Source organism: Trichosurus vulpecula, chromosome 9 (genome assembly GCF_011100635.1).
Source record: "Trichosurus vulpecula isolate mTriVul1 chromosome 9, mTriVul1.pri, whole genome shotgun sequence".
In the NCBI taxonomy this organism is placed as follows: Eukaryota; Metazoa; Chordata; class Mammalia; order Diprotodontia; family Phalangeridae; genus Trichosurus; species Trichosurus vulpecula.
The window spans coordinates 35,721,770-35,738,477 of record NC_050581.1 but is presented as its reverse complement, the minus strand read 5'-3'; the positions used below and the strand labels follow the sequence as shown (position 1 = coordinate 35,738,477).

The window sequence follows — 16,708 nt, the reverse complement described above, 5'->3', positions numbered from 1 at the left end:
ATTCAAGAATGAAAGAATAAAGTGCAAAGAACTCAGTTGTCAAGGAAAAGGATGGCTGTTTTGTGAGATATGGAAAAGGTTTAAAAAGCCAAGGAGCAAAGAACATTCATTTTGATGCATGTTACTTTTAAAAAAATATCTGTACAATTATACAAAAAAATGGAAACTTAAGCATGTTTTTCTTTTGAATCAACTTCTGATAAATCTCCTAGGGGTTTTCTATTTTCCAAAAGGTCTGGTACCACTACACTTCTATCCCTGGCCCATATTCTCTGGAAAATTCTACATCTTCATACAACATCACATTTTTTTTGCATGTGGAAATTGTAGACTGCATATTAGAATATGAATACAAACTTTTACCATAAAATACATTCTGTTTCACATCAGTACCTTATACAAATTCTAAAAATGATATATTGTCAGGAAAAATGTAGTTTTGTATACCTGAATATTATATTGTCCACCATAATAAAGAATCTTTTAGTTGATTTTACTTTATTTCTCAAGTAACAAGAAATATGGACACTGAAAACATAATTATCAATAAAGCAATTAGACCTGAGGAAAGCCAGCTAATCTGGCTATTCCCTAAAAGCTTTCTTTTATCTTACATTCCTCTTGTGTTCCTATAGAGTCTATACAGGAATCCAGACCAAGTTATATTCATAAGAGAACAAGATTATTTGCCTAATGAAAAAAAATTAATCTGATGGCTATTTCCTGGGTCTGAATAAGCCCTAATAAAATCTCCCAGTGTGGGAAAGCTGCATTTCTTTCAGTGTCCATATATTTGTTATATAAACTAACTTTATTTGAAATACATTTTAGCCAGATGTATTTAATAGCTCAATTGCTAAGCCTAACAATAGCTAGGCTTCTACTACTTCCCTTTCTATCCATCCCTTAAATAGCAAGAATAAAAGTACTTGGATCTTAACTTAGTCAGACCTGTGAATCCATGTTTCTGGACTCTTTGGAAACTTAGTTAAGGCCAGTTTTCCCAGATGCAAGTCCTTAATTGGATTTAAAGTGCCAGACAGGATTAGCTCTTTCCTATAAAAACAAAACAAAACAACAAAACCATTATTGAAACCCCCTGCTGAAAAGCTGCAATGGCCATAACGCAAGCGCAGAAAGAAATGCATTACCCCATTAAAAAAAATTAACAATAGTAGCACCCTCTCAATATCACAATGACCAAAAAGCACATTGCTATGCCTTTAAAAAATAGCTCACATTTATTACCGTTTGCAAAGTCCTTTCTTCTTGTCATACTTTGCTCCTTCCTTTCCACCTTCACCTCCCTCAAACTCTTTTTCCCTTCACAAAAGCCTTGTTCCAATGCTGTGTTGTGGTGTAAAGGTAACCTAGGGTTTTCAAAGTTTGTGCAATAAGTGCTGGCAGGTTTTCCTAAGTTGGAAAGACTTCAAGTACTGGCCTGATGATGGATCCAAGAAACAGCCTTAGCTCAAAGAGGCATTAACAGAAGGTGAATGACCAATGTTTTTGGAGGGGGAGGGCCACAAAACTCATGAAGCTAAATCTTAAGGTGGGGAGGGACTGTAAACTGTGCCAGTGAAGAGGGTATCCACATTAATGAAATAATGGAGCTTTGGAAGTATTGAAGGTACTTTCTAGATATAGAAGAATCTTAATAGCAATGGAAAAATAATGCAAGCATTATTCCCAGATTACAGATGAGGAAACAGAATGATATGCCTAGTCTATAGATTCTATGTGGAAGAGCTAAGACAAAGTCCAATGTTCTTTCTACCATACCACACTGCCTCTTAAACAGGCTAATGCTTGTAAGTGGAATGTTTCACCACTATAAATCTACTATAAAACCTCAATTAACTGGTATACACTGTCTGATGTGTGCATTTGACCATGGTCAGGGATACCGACAGGTGATAACTGTGAGGGATCTCAAACGAGAGATTTTAGAAGACTCTGGATGGGGCTGACTACATATAAAATACACATATACCCACAGACCAATGGTGAGCTGCAAACTGAGATCACTGTTTGACTAGACACCTATCATTGGCCAGGTGTTAATGGTTCTCATTGGTTACTCATACTCATTTATGATTCCTGGTTTGGACCCTGCATAAGCTTCAGAGTCCTCTTCCACTTCAGGCTCTTTCAGTTCCTTCTGACTTATACACAATGAAGGCGTGACTCCTATCTATGCTGTCACTTCTCTACTACAACTTTCTGTTCCATTCCCAAACTAAGGAGGATTCATTCAGAATCACAGTTCACCAAGATGAATACTTTGATGAAGAGAGGAGACAATACAAAAATAGAGGTCACTGGGTATTCTAGTCAGTCAGCCATTCCAAACTCACCTAGATAACTACCTTTACTATACCCAGGAGAAAGCCAGTTATTACTCAAGTACTGCTTGGGCCCTGCACTACAGAATTTCATGTTTTTCTCTGATGAGTACCTAAGAATGATGGAAATAAGGTCTTAGTAACAAAACAAAATTTTAAACTCATATACCAAACATCATCAATAAAATAAAAATTCCAAGTAATTCTGATGTTTCTTTAAAGAATAAAATTTAGTGCTACTAAATAGCCCTCCCAATTAATTTTGCATTTAAACAACTATTTTTCTATATTGAGGTTAAGTGACCTATCTTGTAATCTCTGATACCCCCTTTGAGAAAAAGATTAATAATATTTTTTAATAAGGAAAACTCTAAAGTAGATTCCATGTCAATATTAACACTTTTGGCTTACAGCCTGATTCATTTTTCTATAATGCTGTAATGGCAATTTAAATTTGAAGATCCTTCCTATCCATTAATAGGCTCATGTAACCTGCTTGTCACAGGAAGCCCAAGTCACATGTGGTGGGAGGACCTTGCTGAATGAGAGGAACTGGAAGGTGGAACACGCAATTCTCAGAGTGGTTAGAGCTGAGGGAGAGAGCAGACTGGGCTGGTTGTGCTGTGAGTGATGTCAGTGGCAAGGCCCCAGCAGGGGGCGGGGAGGTTATGGAACAGAATCGTTCTCTACTGCGATAATGTGTATTAATTTCTTTGCTGCTGTGATGGGTTGGGCTTATTGGTTTTGGGATCTCGTTCTATAGTGTCTGAATAAATGGTTTACTACTTCTACATTCTATATGGAGAGTCTCTTATATTTTGCAATACAGAATTACATAGGTATATTTATAATTACTGTCTATATTGTGATTATTCCCTTGCTAATACAAATGCAGACAGATACAGAACTAGACTTTCTAAATAAGATAGGCATTTTCCCCTCTAAAATCTATGAGCATTTCTAAAATTCCACTGATTAAGTGGAGGAAAATAACTTTCTTTTTTAAAGAAAAACATTAATGCTCAGTTCCACCTTTTAAAATCGGTAACTGCCTTGCAAAAAACTGTTTTTAAAAAAACAGCAGCACTGACGAGTAGGATTCACTAACTTTTGTTCATACAGACGAGAGAGCGGCAGCTAGACCTTGTGGTCTTTCTATTCATAAATTTAGCTAGCCCGGAAGCAAAGCAGGATAAAAAACTCGCTTTTATATGGACCTCGCAACTTCTCAGCACAGAAATCATTTCATTAAGGCATTATTCTAGCTCTCTCAAAACTGACAAATTGTCCTCTACTTGCCTATTATTTAAATTGCTGATTACTACAATGGTTAAAGAAAATCACAGAACTGTATAGGTAAAAAGAACCTTGGCAATTACCTCATCCAGCTCCCTTGTTTACCAAAGAGAAAACTGAGGCTAAGAGGTACAGTGACCAGTGCCAGGTCATGAGGTGCCTGAGGAAGCAGGTCTCCTGCCTTAGTCTGGTGCTCCTTTCACTATACCATATTAACTCAAAAGTACTATTTAATACATCATGATCAAATTTAATGAGTTACATCATACTATAAGAAAAGGGAAAAATAGGGTAATAGGGATTTACAACTGAAAGAGATTTTAGAATATCATCTAGCCCAATTTCCTGATTTTGCAGGTAAGGAAACTGAGGTCCAAAAAGACCAAGTGACCTGCCTAAGACTATGAGCATAAAAAAATACATCAAACACATCTCAATGTAAAATGGAAATTCTATTTCAAGAACAGTTTTTTTAAAATAAGATAAACGTGTGATACTGTAGATTCTGCATGCCAGTATTCTAGTGCTTGGTGATCACTACAGAAAGTGGTGAGAAGGGGGAAATCTGAAAAACACTATGGCTGACTTAGTTTGAATTTAAGAAAAAAAATCCTGGGGCTCACGTGACTTCGGAAATCTGGTCAAACTCTTGATGCAGGTGCCATACCTCACGTTCCATGCAGTGGTAAAGTCTGGGTTTAGAAGCAGCAGGGTACACGTGACATCTATCAATTCTAAAAGGAAGAAGAATCCCATTAAAAATGAACAGTGCTACTACTTGACTTCTCTTTCTTTTAATGCTTCATAACATGACATCTACATATTTACATTGACAATCTAGCTACTCGAAGTATATAAAGCAAGATGTCAGGTTTTAAATTGTTGGGGGGGCGTGATGACGGTTTAATTTTCCTCTTAATATAACGAACAAATTTAAAAGGAGAAAAAATAAATGCCTTTGTTAGATATTACTCCATTCATCTTACTAAGATTTTAAAACTCAATAATTAAAAGAGTACCAATCTATGGCATAGGATGAAATCAGAGCAATTTCTTTGTATTTGATAATACAAAATTTGATAATAAAACCTCATAAAAAATCTGATAAACCTCAACTTTTGGGAGGAAAATAATAAAATAGTTAGAATAGATATTAGGAGAATTGTGTTTTAAAAAGTCTAAAAGTAATGAAATGAAGGTTTTTTTTTTTAATTATTTGTTCCATCTCTCTTCATTCTTTTGACCTTTAAACGTAAAGATTCTTCAAAGGTTGGTCCTTGGTTCTCCCTCCTCTCCAACCTTGGTCCTTTAGAGAGACCTCATGTAGTCAAATGCTCATAGGGTCACAGAGTAACAGGCTGGGAGACAAGAGCCATATAAGACCATGTAATTCAATCCCCTCATTTTACAGATGAGGTAACTGAGTCCCAGGAAGATGAAATATCCTGCCCAAAGTCCTAGGTGAGATATAAAGTCCAATGGCCCCAGCTATTAATTCCAAGTGAATGTCCTCGGGGCCTCTGTCTCCAGCCTTGAACACTTTCCTACATTTTCTACTTATTCATTCAATGAGTATTTATTAAGGGTCTAACTAGATGCCAGACACTATGCTCAGGACTAGAGATACAAAGACAAAAATCTTCAAGGAGCTCACACTGTACCAAGTAGAAAACAACATATTCAAAGAAAACAAAATACAAAATTTATACAAAATAATTTTTGAGGGAAGAATACTAGAGATATCATAACACATCAGCTTTTTTTTAAACAAAGGATGTCATAGTAATAATCACTAAACAACTGTCTAGTCAGAATGGGGGGAGGGTGAGGAGAAACAGGCATGGTGAAGAGACAAAAAGGTTTCTGGAGATGCTGCAGTAATAAAGAACAGCAGGCAAAAGCTCATCATTCCCTACTGTTGCCGAATTCCAGAGCTCCCAGATCAAGGAGAAAATACTGCAAGCAGCCAGAAAGAAACAATTTGAGTACTGTGGAAACACAATCAGGATAACAAAAGACCTAGTAGCTTCTACATTAAGAGATCAAAAGGCTTGGAATATGATATTCTGGAGGTCAATGGAGCTAGGATTAAAACCAAGAATCACCTACCCAGCAAATCATGCTCCAAGGCAAAATATGGACTTTCAATAAAATAGAGGACTTTCAAGCTTTCTCAGTGATAAGACCAGAGCTGAATAGAAAATTTGACTTTCAAACACAAGAATCAAGAGAAGCATGAGAAGGTAAACAAGAGAAATCATAAGGGACTTACTAAAGTTGCACTGTTTTGTTTACATTCCAACATGGAAAGATGATGTGTGTAATTCATGAGACCTCAGTATTAGGGTAGTTGAAGGCACAGGGCGAGTTGAATATAAAGGGATGATATCTAAAGAAATAAAATTAAGGGGTGAGAGAGGAATACATTGGGAGAAGGAGAAAGGGAGAGATAGAATGGGGTGAATTATCTCATATAAAAGTGACAAGAAAAAGCAATTCTATTGGAAGGGAAGAGGGGAGAGGTGAAAGGGAATGAGTGAATCTTGCTCACACTGGATTTGACTTAAGGAGGGAATAACATACACACTCAATTGGATAGCTTAGGGTGGCTGAAGGGAATATACATATATATAGACAGAGGGCACAGGGTGGGTTGAATATGAAGGGATGATATCTAAAAAAATAAAATCAAATTAAGGGATGAGAGAGGAATATATTGAGAGAGGGAAAAAGGGAGAGATAGAATGGGGTAAATTATCTCACATAAAAGTGGCAAGAAAAAGTGGTTCTGTAGGAAGGGAAGAGGGGGCAGGTGAGGGGGAATGAGTGAATCTTGCTCTCACTGGATTTGACCTGAGGAGGGGATAACATACACACTCAAATGGGTATCTTACCCCACAGGAAAGAAGGAGGAAGAAGATAAAAAAGGGGGGATGATAGAAGGGAGGGCAGATAGGGGGAGGAGGTAATCAAAAGCAAACACTTTTGAAAAGGAACAGTGTCAAGGGAGAAAACTGCATAAAGGGAGACAGGATAGGATGGAGGGAAATATAGTTAGTCTTTCACAACATGACTATTATGGAAGCATTTTACATAATGATACGTGTGTGGCCTATGTTGAATTGCCTGAATTCCCAAGGAGGGTAGGCGAGGAGGGAAGGGAGAGAATTTGGAACTCAAAGTTCTAAAAAAAATGTTCAAAAAAAAGTTGTTTTTACATGCAACTGGGAAATAAGACATACAGGCAATGGGGTATAGAAATCTATCTTGCCCTACAAGAAAGGGGATGGGGGAGGGGGTATTGGGGTGACAAAAGGGAGGGCAGACTGGGGAAAGGTGCAATCAGAATATATGCCATCTTGGAGTGGAGGGAGGGTAGAAATGGGGAGAAAATTTGTAACTCAAAATCTTGTGGAAATCAATATTGAAAACTAAAAATATTGAATAATAAAAATATGAAAAAATTTTAAAAATAATCTTTCATTAAAAAAAGCTCATCATTCCCAATGCTTACTCTTTTTCCATGTCAGCAAGAATTCTTTCTTGTTCTAGAAATTCTTTTAATCAAACAATTCCTGTTAAAGCCCTGAAATTTCCCATCTTCATCCACAAATCAGTGACTTCTGACTACTAACTAGAAGAAGAACCTAAGTCAAATGTGAAAACACAGTTTCTTAGACTGACTGAAAAAGGACTATCACTAGGGATATTTTCCTCCTCATCTAAGTAATCTCAGGAGTAAAAAAAAAAATAACAACAAAAACAATCCTCTAACAGATATGCCATGAAAGTGGTCAATATACATCCATATGCTGTGGATACTCAAAAAAACATAAACTGATCACGACTGAGATGTTATTGCAATTGCTCAACTCACCTCTTGATTTTAAACAGATGAATACACCAAGGCACAGTTTAATAAGGAAAAAAGTTTAAAACTGCTTACACCTATATGGCCTTTTACATTTATTATTCCGTTTCATCTTTAAAACAAAACTGTGAGGTGGGTCTTTCAAGTACCACTGTCCACCTTTACAGATGTGGAAACTGAAGTTCAGTGTGGTTAAGGACCTTGCAAAGGCTCTCTAATTTGGATATCTGTCCTGGATAGGAGCATGGCATAATGGAAAAAACAGTGGACCTGGAGATCAAAAGACCTAGGTTTTAATCCTGGCCCCACCACATACTCACTTTACGAACTTAAGCAAGTAACTTTAATGAAAATTCAATTCAACTAACATTTATTAAGCACCTATTATGTACAAGACATAAAACAAAGTGATAAAAAGCTATAAGCCATTATAATTATGGGTAATTAAATTAAAGTAAGTGTTAAGCCCATTACCAGCTACATTCAGGTTTTTTCAGTCTCTGAAAATTAGGCCAGATCATTCATACTGATAAATGGCTTAAAAAAATAAACAAAAAGTGCCCCTCCCTTGTAACACCTTTCTCAAGCTACCAGAGCCAAAAAATTTCTCTTTCTAAATGTCACTGATCATAATCGAGATTCTCCTCCCTCAAGCATTGTGAAAAACCCTGTTGTATAACCTAGAGGAATAATATAATAGACAAATTAGTTTTTAACAATAATAAAAAAAAAAAAACTCTCCCTCACAGCACAAAAAAACAACAGACAAAGCAAAGCAAATAAGCAGAAGAAAGAAAACAACTAAAAGAAAGTGAGCAGGGAACTTTCCTGACAAGGATTCTCAAAGGTTTCTGTTGGCTTGGAATACAGCTAGCACTGGGAGAAAAGCAGAGTATCAGCTCAGGTATGCTAATTACTGACTGTACACAATCATTAGGAGATGAAAAGGAATATCAAGATCATTTATTCCAGTGGTTCAAAGAGAAAGAGGAGCCACTAACTTATACATGAAGATCCCTACTGGGCCACATACTGACTTAGTTTTAAAATGAAATATTATCTATGTTTTATTGTATTTTTGCTTATTTAGTTAAATATTTCTCAAATACATTTTAATCAGGCTTGGGCCACACTCGGAAGTACTGCAGAGATATCTAACACCTGTGACTTATTTCAATGCCCTCATATTACTGGTTCAAAGAGTAATGACTTGCCGAAGATCACACAATTAAGTTGGAGAACCAGGACTTGAACTTCTGACACTGTGTTCAATCGATCAAGTATTTATTAAGTTCATACTATATAGCAGGTTCTAGGGAATTAAAGACAGAAACAAAAGTTTCTGCCCTCAAGAAATGTCCATGTTATTAGAAAAGATGGCATACATATGCATTACACACAAAAACATGCATTTATGAGTGTATACAGATATATATATGTAGACACACACACACACATATAAATTTGGGAGGCACTACGAGGTTAGCAAGATCAAGAAAGTTTTCACATAAAAAGTATTACCTGAGCTGAGCTTTGAAGGAAATACAGATTCTGAGAGGTGGAGGTGAAGAAAGGAAAACATTCGAGCCATGAAAGGCCACTTGTGCAAAGGTAAAGCTATGGAGGAAAAAGTGTCATGGTGGGAGAACCAGTACCAATTTGGTTGGAAAGTTAGGTTGGAGACAAATTGTGAAGATCTTCCGAGTCAAAGGTTTGTATTTGATCCTAGAGGTAAGAGAGTCTCTCTAGTTCACGAAGAAGGTTCAGATTTGTGCTTCAGTATTAACGCTTAGGAAGCTATGTGGAGGATGAACTGGAGAGGCGAGAAACTTGACATTGCAATAGTACAGGCAAGAGAGGTAATTAGGATCTGAAAAAAAAAGTGATTAAGAGCAGAGACGGAAATGGATGTGAGAGACGCTATGGAAACAGAATCAACAAGATTGGGCAACAGAATGGATGTGCAGGTTGAAGGAAGAGCAATGGATGAAGGGTAACAGCAAGGTTGCACACGTGGGTGACTGGAAGAAGATGGTGGTGTTCTCGGCACTTCAATATAGGGAAATTTGGAAGACAGCCACATCTGGGGAAAAACATAATGAATTCTGTTTTGGACATGCCCAGTTGTCTTTTCCACTATACTTCCCTGGGAGAAGAGTAGAAGAGAGCAAGCTACCTATTTTTCTTAATTCTTTTTTTTTTAATTTAATTTATTTAATATATTTAGTTTTCAGCATTGATTTTCACAAGAGTTTGAATTACAAATTTTCTCCCCATTTCTACCCTCCCCCCAACTCCAAGATGGCGTGTATTCTGGTTGCCCCATTCCCCAGTCAGCCCTCCCATCTGTCACCCCACTCCCCTCCCATCCCCCTTTCCCTTCTTCTCTTGTAGAGCAAGATAAATTTCTATGCCCCAGTACCTGTGTATCTTATTTCCTAGTTGCATGAAAAAACCTTTTTTTTGTTTTTGAACATCTGTTTTTAAAACTTTGAGTTCCAGATTCTCTCCTCTCTTCCCTCCCCCCACCCACGTTCCCTAAGAGGGCAAGCAATTCAACACAGGCCACATGTGTATCATTATGTAAAATGCTTCCACAATACTCATGTTGTGAAAGACTAATTATATTCTGCTCCTTCTTAACCTATCCCCCTTTACTGAATTTTCTCCCTTGACCCTGTACCTTTTTGAAAGTGTTTGTTTTTGATTACCTCCTCCCCCTATCTGCCCTCCCTTCTATCATCCCCCCTTTTTTATCTTCCTCCTCCTTCTTTCCTGTGGGGTAAGATACCCAATTGAGTATTCCCTCCTCAGGTCAAATCCGATGAGAGCAAGATTCACTCATTCCCCCTCACCTACCCCCTCTTTCCTTCCTACAGAACCACTTTTTCACGAGATAATTTACCTCATTCTATCTCTCCCTTTCTCCCTCTCTCAATATATTCCTCTTATCCCTTAATTTGATTTTATTTTTTTAGATATCATCCCTTCGTATTCAACTCACCGTGTGCCCTCTGTGTGTGTGTGTATATATATATACACATACATACACATATATACACCTACATATATACATACATAGACACACACATATGTGTATATACACACACACACACATATCTCCATATTCCTTTCAGCTACTATGATATTGAGGTCTCACGAATCATACAGATCATCTTTCCATGTAGGAATGTAAACAACACAGTTCAACTTTAGTAAGTCCTTTATGATTTCTCTTTCTTGTTTACCTTTTCATGCTTCTCTTGATTCTTGTGTTTGAAAGTCAAATTTTCTATTCAGCTCTGCTCTTTTCACTGAGAAAGCTTGAAAGTCCTCTATTTTATTGAAAATCCATATTTTGCCTTGGAGCATGATACTCCATTTTGCTGGGTAGGTGATTCTTGGTTTTAATCCTAGCTCCTTTGATCTCCAAAATATCATATTCCAAGTCCTTTGGTCCCTTAATGTGGAAGCTGCCAGATCCTGTGTTATCCTGATTGTTTTTCCACAATACTCAAACTGTTTCTTTCTAGCTGCTTGCAGTATTTTCTCCTTGACCTGGGAGCTCTGGAATTTTGCAACAATATTCCTAGGAGATTTCCTTTGGGGATCTTTTTGAGGAGGAGAGCAGTGGATTCTTTCCATTTCTATTTTACCCTCTGGCTCTAGGATATCAGGACAGTTCTCCTTGATAATTTCTTGAAAGATGATATCTAGGCTCTTTTTTTGATCATGGTTTTCAGGTAGTCCAATAATTTTTAAATTATCTCTCCTGCATTTATTTACCAGGTCAGTGGTTTTTCCAATGAGATATTTCACATTGTCTTCCACTTTTTCATTCCTTTCGTTCTGTTTTATAATATCTTGATTTCTCATAAAGTCACTAGCTTCCACTTGCTCCAATCTCATTTTTAAGGTAGTACTTTCTTCAGTGGTCTTTTGGACCTCCTTTTCCATTTGGCTAATTTTGCTTTTCAAGGCATTCTTCTCCTCATTGGCTTTTTGGAGCTCTTTTGCCATTTGAGTTAGTCTATTTTTTAAAGTGTTGTTTTCTTCAATATTTTTTCAGTATTTTTTTTTGTCTCCTTTAGCAAGCCATTGACTTGTTTTTCATGGTTTTCTCGCATCCTTCTCATTTCTCTTCCCAATTTTTCCTCTACTTCTCTAACTTGCTTTTCCAAATCCTTTTTGAGCTCTTCCATGGCCTGAGACCAGTTCACATTTTTCTTTGAGGCTTTTGATGTAGGCTCTTTGACTTTGCTGACTTCTTCAGGCTGTATGTTTCTGATTCTGAATCTGAGTCCATTTTCGCTGCCTGGCCATGTTCCCAGCCAACTTACTTGACCCTTGAGTTTTTCATTGGGGCATGACTGCTTGTAGAGCAAAGAGTACTTTGTTCTAAGCTTGAGGGGACGCACTGTTGATTTCAGAGCTATTTCTATACAGCCAGCTCTGCCACACCAGCACTCCTCCTTCCTCAAGAATCCCCAACCCGGACCTGACACAAATCTTAAGCAGGCTCTGCACTCCTGCTCTGATCCACCCCTTAATTCCTCCCACCAGGTGGGCCTGGGGCTGGAAGTAACTGCAGCTGTAGTACTGTAGCTGCACCTCCCCCACTGCCCCTGGGGCAGTGGCTAAACCCCGAACTCTGTCTCCGGCAGCTTTTCCCACTCACCTTCTCTGTTGTCTTTGGTGTTTGTGGGTTGAGAAGTCTGGTACCTGCCACAGTTCACTGATTCAGGGCCCTAGGGCCTGTTCTGCCAGGCTCCTGGTCTGGTTGGTCCTGCCGCCACCCACACTGGGCTCTGCTCTGCTCCCCTCTGCTCCATGCGCGATAAGACCTCATCCAGCAACCATCCAGGCTATCCTGGGCTGGACCCCTGCTTCCCTCTGCTATTGTGTGTGTTCTGCAGTTCTAGAATTTGTTCAGAGCCACTTGTTATAGGTTTTTGGAGGGACGTGGTGGGGAGCTCACTCAAGTCCCTGCTTTCCAGCCGCCATCTTGCCTCCACCCCTCAAGCTACCTATTTTCTTGCAGCAAGGGTGGTTGGAATAAGCCACAAACATCTCCCCTACCCAATAAATTCCAACAATTTTTTTATTGTCTCTAGGATAAAACAAACACTGGAGTTTTAAAGCCCTTCACAAGTTGACCCCAACCTACCAGTTTCATTATACATATTCCCCTTCTCAAACTCTAGTCAGCCTTCTCTCTGCTGCTGATACGTAGGATCCAGCTCTCATCTTGATGCCTTTGCACCAGGTCCTCTCCCAGCCTAGGATGCACTCCTACCTCAGAATCCGTCCCTTCCTTCATGACACAACAGCTCAAGCTTCACTTTCTACACAAAGATCCTACCCAACTGGTAATGCTCTCCCTTCCCCAACTACTGTGGATTTATTCTGTATTTCTTTACATGAGCATTCCAGGCAAATCTGGATTAGGGTCAGAAGATAGAATGTCTTGTGCAAAGAACAGTAAGGTGGATCATACATGATTCTATAACAATATGTAAAAAGAACTCGTATCTAAAATAGAATTTTTTATACTACAAAATGAAGCTACCATCTGGACACTTACTACAAAAACGTTTTATGCATACTAGGTTAGGAATCTATTTTGGACAGGAAACGGCTCCTTTGTACCTTAAGAATCCTCTCTTTCAAAAATGGTAAAAATTCCCAAATTATTGCTGAGTTTTGCCTTATACACAAAGTGGATAACAGAAAAACATAGAAAATTAGAATCACAACAAAATTAAGTTCAATCAACTTTCAACAATTTGGTAATTATCTAGTTTGTAGATTGTTTTGATCCCTTTTCTTCCTTTTAAGTCAAGATGACTAATTAAAAAAAATGTTAGCATTTTAAAATCGCTAACAAAAGAGAATTTCGTAGGGAGCAGCAGATTTAGAAAAAAGGAAGAAGTTATAGCAACTGGGTGATATGAAATTTATGAATTAACCGTCAAACTTATTTATTTCTGCTACCTCTTTCTCCTACTAGCATGAAAAACTGCAAATAGAAATGGGAGCACTAATTACTGAAGACATTACACTTCTGAAACTAATCAAGCACTCTCTGGTTAAAAGCATAATGTCCTTAACTACACACAGTCAGATACAAGACCAATTCAATTTGGGATTATGAAGGATAAAGAAGAAGAAAAGAGAAGGAAAAGAAGTTACTGTTTAGTGGGAAAGAAGCTAAATGTAATAAACAGGTCTAAGAGCAGAAATTAACAATTTTTTAAAAATACTAGTTTGATAAGCAGCTGCACTGAGGCTAAAGTGATGGCAAAGAAAGAAAGTAGGAGGAAATCAATATGCTTTCTTTGAGAAGTGGACAGCAGGAATGTTGCACTGAACAATAACGAGGACCTGGGGTTAGCAAACATATTGTCATGTTCACTGGATCTGACAATTTGTCTCTGGAAGAGAATTTTTTCATCACATCTAGAAATAAATGTACTGTCCATGAAAAAAGTGAATTTTTGCTCCCTAGGTGTTATATACCTGCAAAACATTCAAATTAAGATGGGAAAAAGACTTACGATCTCTTGGCAAAACAAATACTAAGGATTTCCCAGGAAAGATCTGTTTATCATTGAAATACTTAACTAATTTACACTAACCTAATTAAAGAACTCTCTTAATTTCTAAAGCATTTCCACATTATCAATAATAAGCAAGATTTTATGGCTTACATATAGCTAATTTTTATACAAAATTTTACGGAGGAAAAGATTTTCCAAGAAACACAGTGTGTTGAAAGGGTTCCTGGATTTCAAATACATTAGACATGGTTTTAAATGCTATCTTTGCTACTTATGACCTATGTGACCCCAGGAAAACCATGCCTAAATTTTCTCATCTATAAAATGGAAGGAATGAAGAGGATAGGGAGACAGGAAGTGGGGACTAAACAACCTCAAAGGTTGTATATCTAGACAATCTTTAAGGTCTCTGACACCTCTAAATAGCATGAACAAAACATATTATCTCATTGATTTTCCTAACAACTTTGTGAGGGACACAGTACAGGCATCATTCCCATTTTAAAGATGAGGAAATGGAAGTCCAGAGAAGCTGGATGATGTGCCCACAATTATAGGGCTAATAAGCAGTATTTGGGATTCAAACCTAGATTTCTCTGCTCCAAATCGAGCATTCCTCCTACTATGCCATGCTGCATCAGATCTCAACAAGATCTTGTTATTTAGCTTGCCATGACATGTACCTTACAAAAGTCACACTTTTATTCATGCTATTCCCCTCTTTTGTTCTTGGGCCTGCAGGATCTTGGATTTAGAATAGTACTCTTCACGGAGTGGGCACACAATGTCGAAGATTAATTTATTGTAATGTAGTAGGCTTGATTATTGCATGCCAACTCTACTCTGCCAAAAGATGGGTCATCGGCTTCACTTGCTTTTGTTGTTATGGGTTTCTCTTTACAGTAAAACATCAAAATTTCATGAACTAGGGCTATCATCTCCTTTGGCCAAGAGCTAAGAAAGAAAACTGAATGTGGATTTTAAAACAGTAGACATTTCCTAAAAATAAGTCTTTCACAAAGCAATTTAACATGCCCACTTTCAGGGTTTAAGTATGCCGAGAATAACACCAATGATAATAATGGCACAAGGCTAGGTTGCTTAACATTAAAAAAAAATATGACAGGTATAAATGGCACCTGAAGATGTTGACGATACTTCATTAGAATCACAAAATCTCTATGTCTGTTGAGTAATTCTTTCAAACAACAGCTCAAACAAGCTATCACCTAGCCTTAGAGATGCCACCAAATTATTATATATCTTGGACTGTTGAAGCTGTTCTTTAACTATATATTCCATGGTTTGTTTTTCCTTAATCACTATAAAATATTTATGTTTAATTGCACAAGCATATTTTCTGGGTAAGTATTGATTTTTCTGCTTCTGCTTCACTGACTACCTTAAAAGCCTTTAATTGTGCAGATCACAACAAAATGTGGCAAGTCCTCAAAGAGATGAAAGTACCAGATCATCTTACTTGTCTCTTGAGGAACCTGCAAGATGGCCAACAGGCAACAGTTAGAATGGAACATGGAATAGCTGACTGAATTAAGACAAAGGAGTACAAGGCTGTATATTGCCACCTTATTTAACTTATATGCAGAGTACATCATGCAAAATGACAGACTGGACAAATCAAAAGCCAGAATTAAGGTTGCTTGGAGAAATATCAACAATCTTAGATGTGCAAACACCACTCTTGACGGCAGAAAGGGAAGAAGAATTAAGACGTTCTTGATGAGCGTAAAAGAGGCGAGTGTAAAAGCTGGCTTGAAGCTTAACATTAAAAAAAAAAAAAAAAGATCATGGCAACTGGTCCCATGACTTCCTGGCAAAGAGAAGGAGAAGAAATGGAAGCACTGTCACATTTTATATTCTTGGGCTCAAATATCACTGCAGACAGTGACTGCAGCTGTAAAATTAAAAGCTTGCTCCTTGGAAGAAAAAGCTATGGCAAATCTAGACAGTGTGCTAAATAGTAGAGACATCACCTTGCCCACAAAGGTCCAAATCGTCAACATTACGGTTTTTCCAGTAGTAATGTGTGGCTGTGAGAGTTGGATTGTAAGGAAAGCTGAGCACTGCCGAACTCTTAATTTCGAATTGTGGTGCTGGAGAAAACTTTTGAGAGCCTTCTGGACAGCAAGGAAATCAAATCAGTCAATGCTTACAGAAATTAATTCAGACTATTCGTTGAGAGGACAAATACTGAAGCTAAAGTCTGTACACTTTGGCCGCATAACGAGAAGACAGGATTCATGACTCTGAAGCTGGGAAAGATCGAAGGCAAAGGGAGAAGGAGATGGCTGAAGATGAGATAGTGTCAAGGAAGCAAGAACATGAGGTTGGACAGACCTCGGAAGACAATGAATCACAGAAGGACCCGGCATCCTACGGTCTATGGGGTCACCAAGAGTTGGATGACTGAACGAATGGACAACTGATTTTTCTAGTTAACTTTTATAATTTTCTAGTGACACTCATTAAATGTTCCAGTGACTCTAAATCATTAAAACGAATTTGATAAGGTGTCTTTATAATTAATCAACCTATTTAACCAACTTCTCCTCATCAGAAATTTGCTTCTTTTTTAAAGAATTTAAATTTAATTTCTTTTAGAAATTCCACAGCAT

At 37.7% G+C, this 16,708-nt stretch overlaps 1 protein-coding gene across 1 annotated transcript in view; it reads right to left on the bottom strand.

Moving 5' to 3' along the window:
* The window catches only part of PTAR1 (protein prenyltransferase alpha subunit repeat containing 1), a 63,182-nt gene that overhangs the window by 27,985 nt on the left and 18,489 nt on the right, over window positions 1-16,708 (bottom strand). The window contains exons 3-4 of the mRNA XM_036737957.1: window positions 4,309-4,375; window positions 952-1,056 (exon numbers count right to left, since the gene is read on the bottom strand). Of these exons, the coding sequence (XP_036593852.1) occupies window positions 952-1,056; window positions 4,309-4,375 (172 nt within the window). The remainder of the gene's footprint in view (window positions 1-951; window positions 1,057-4,308; window positions 4,376-16,708) is intronic.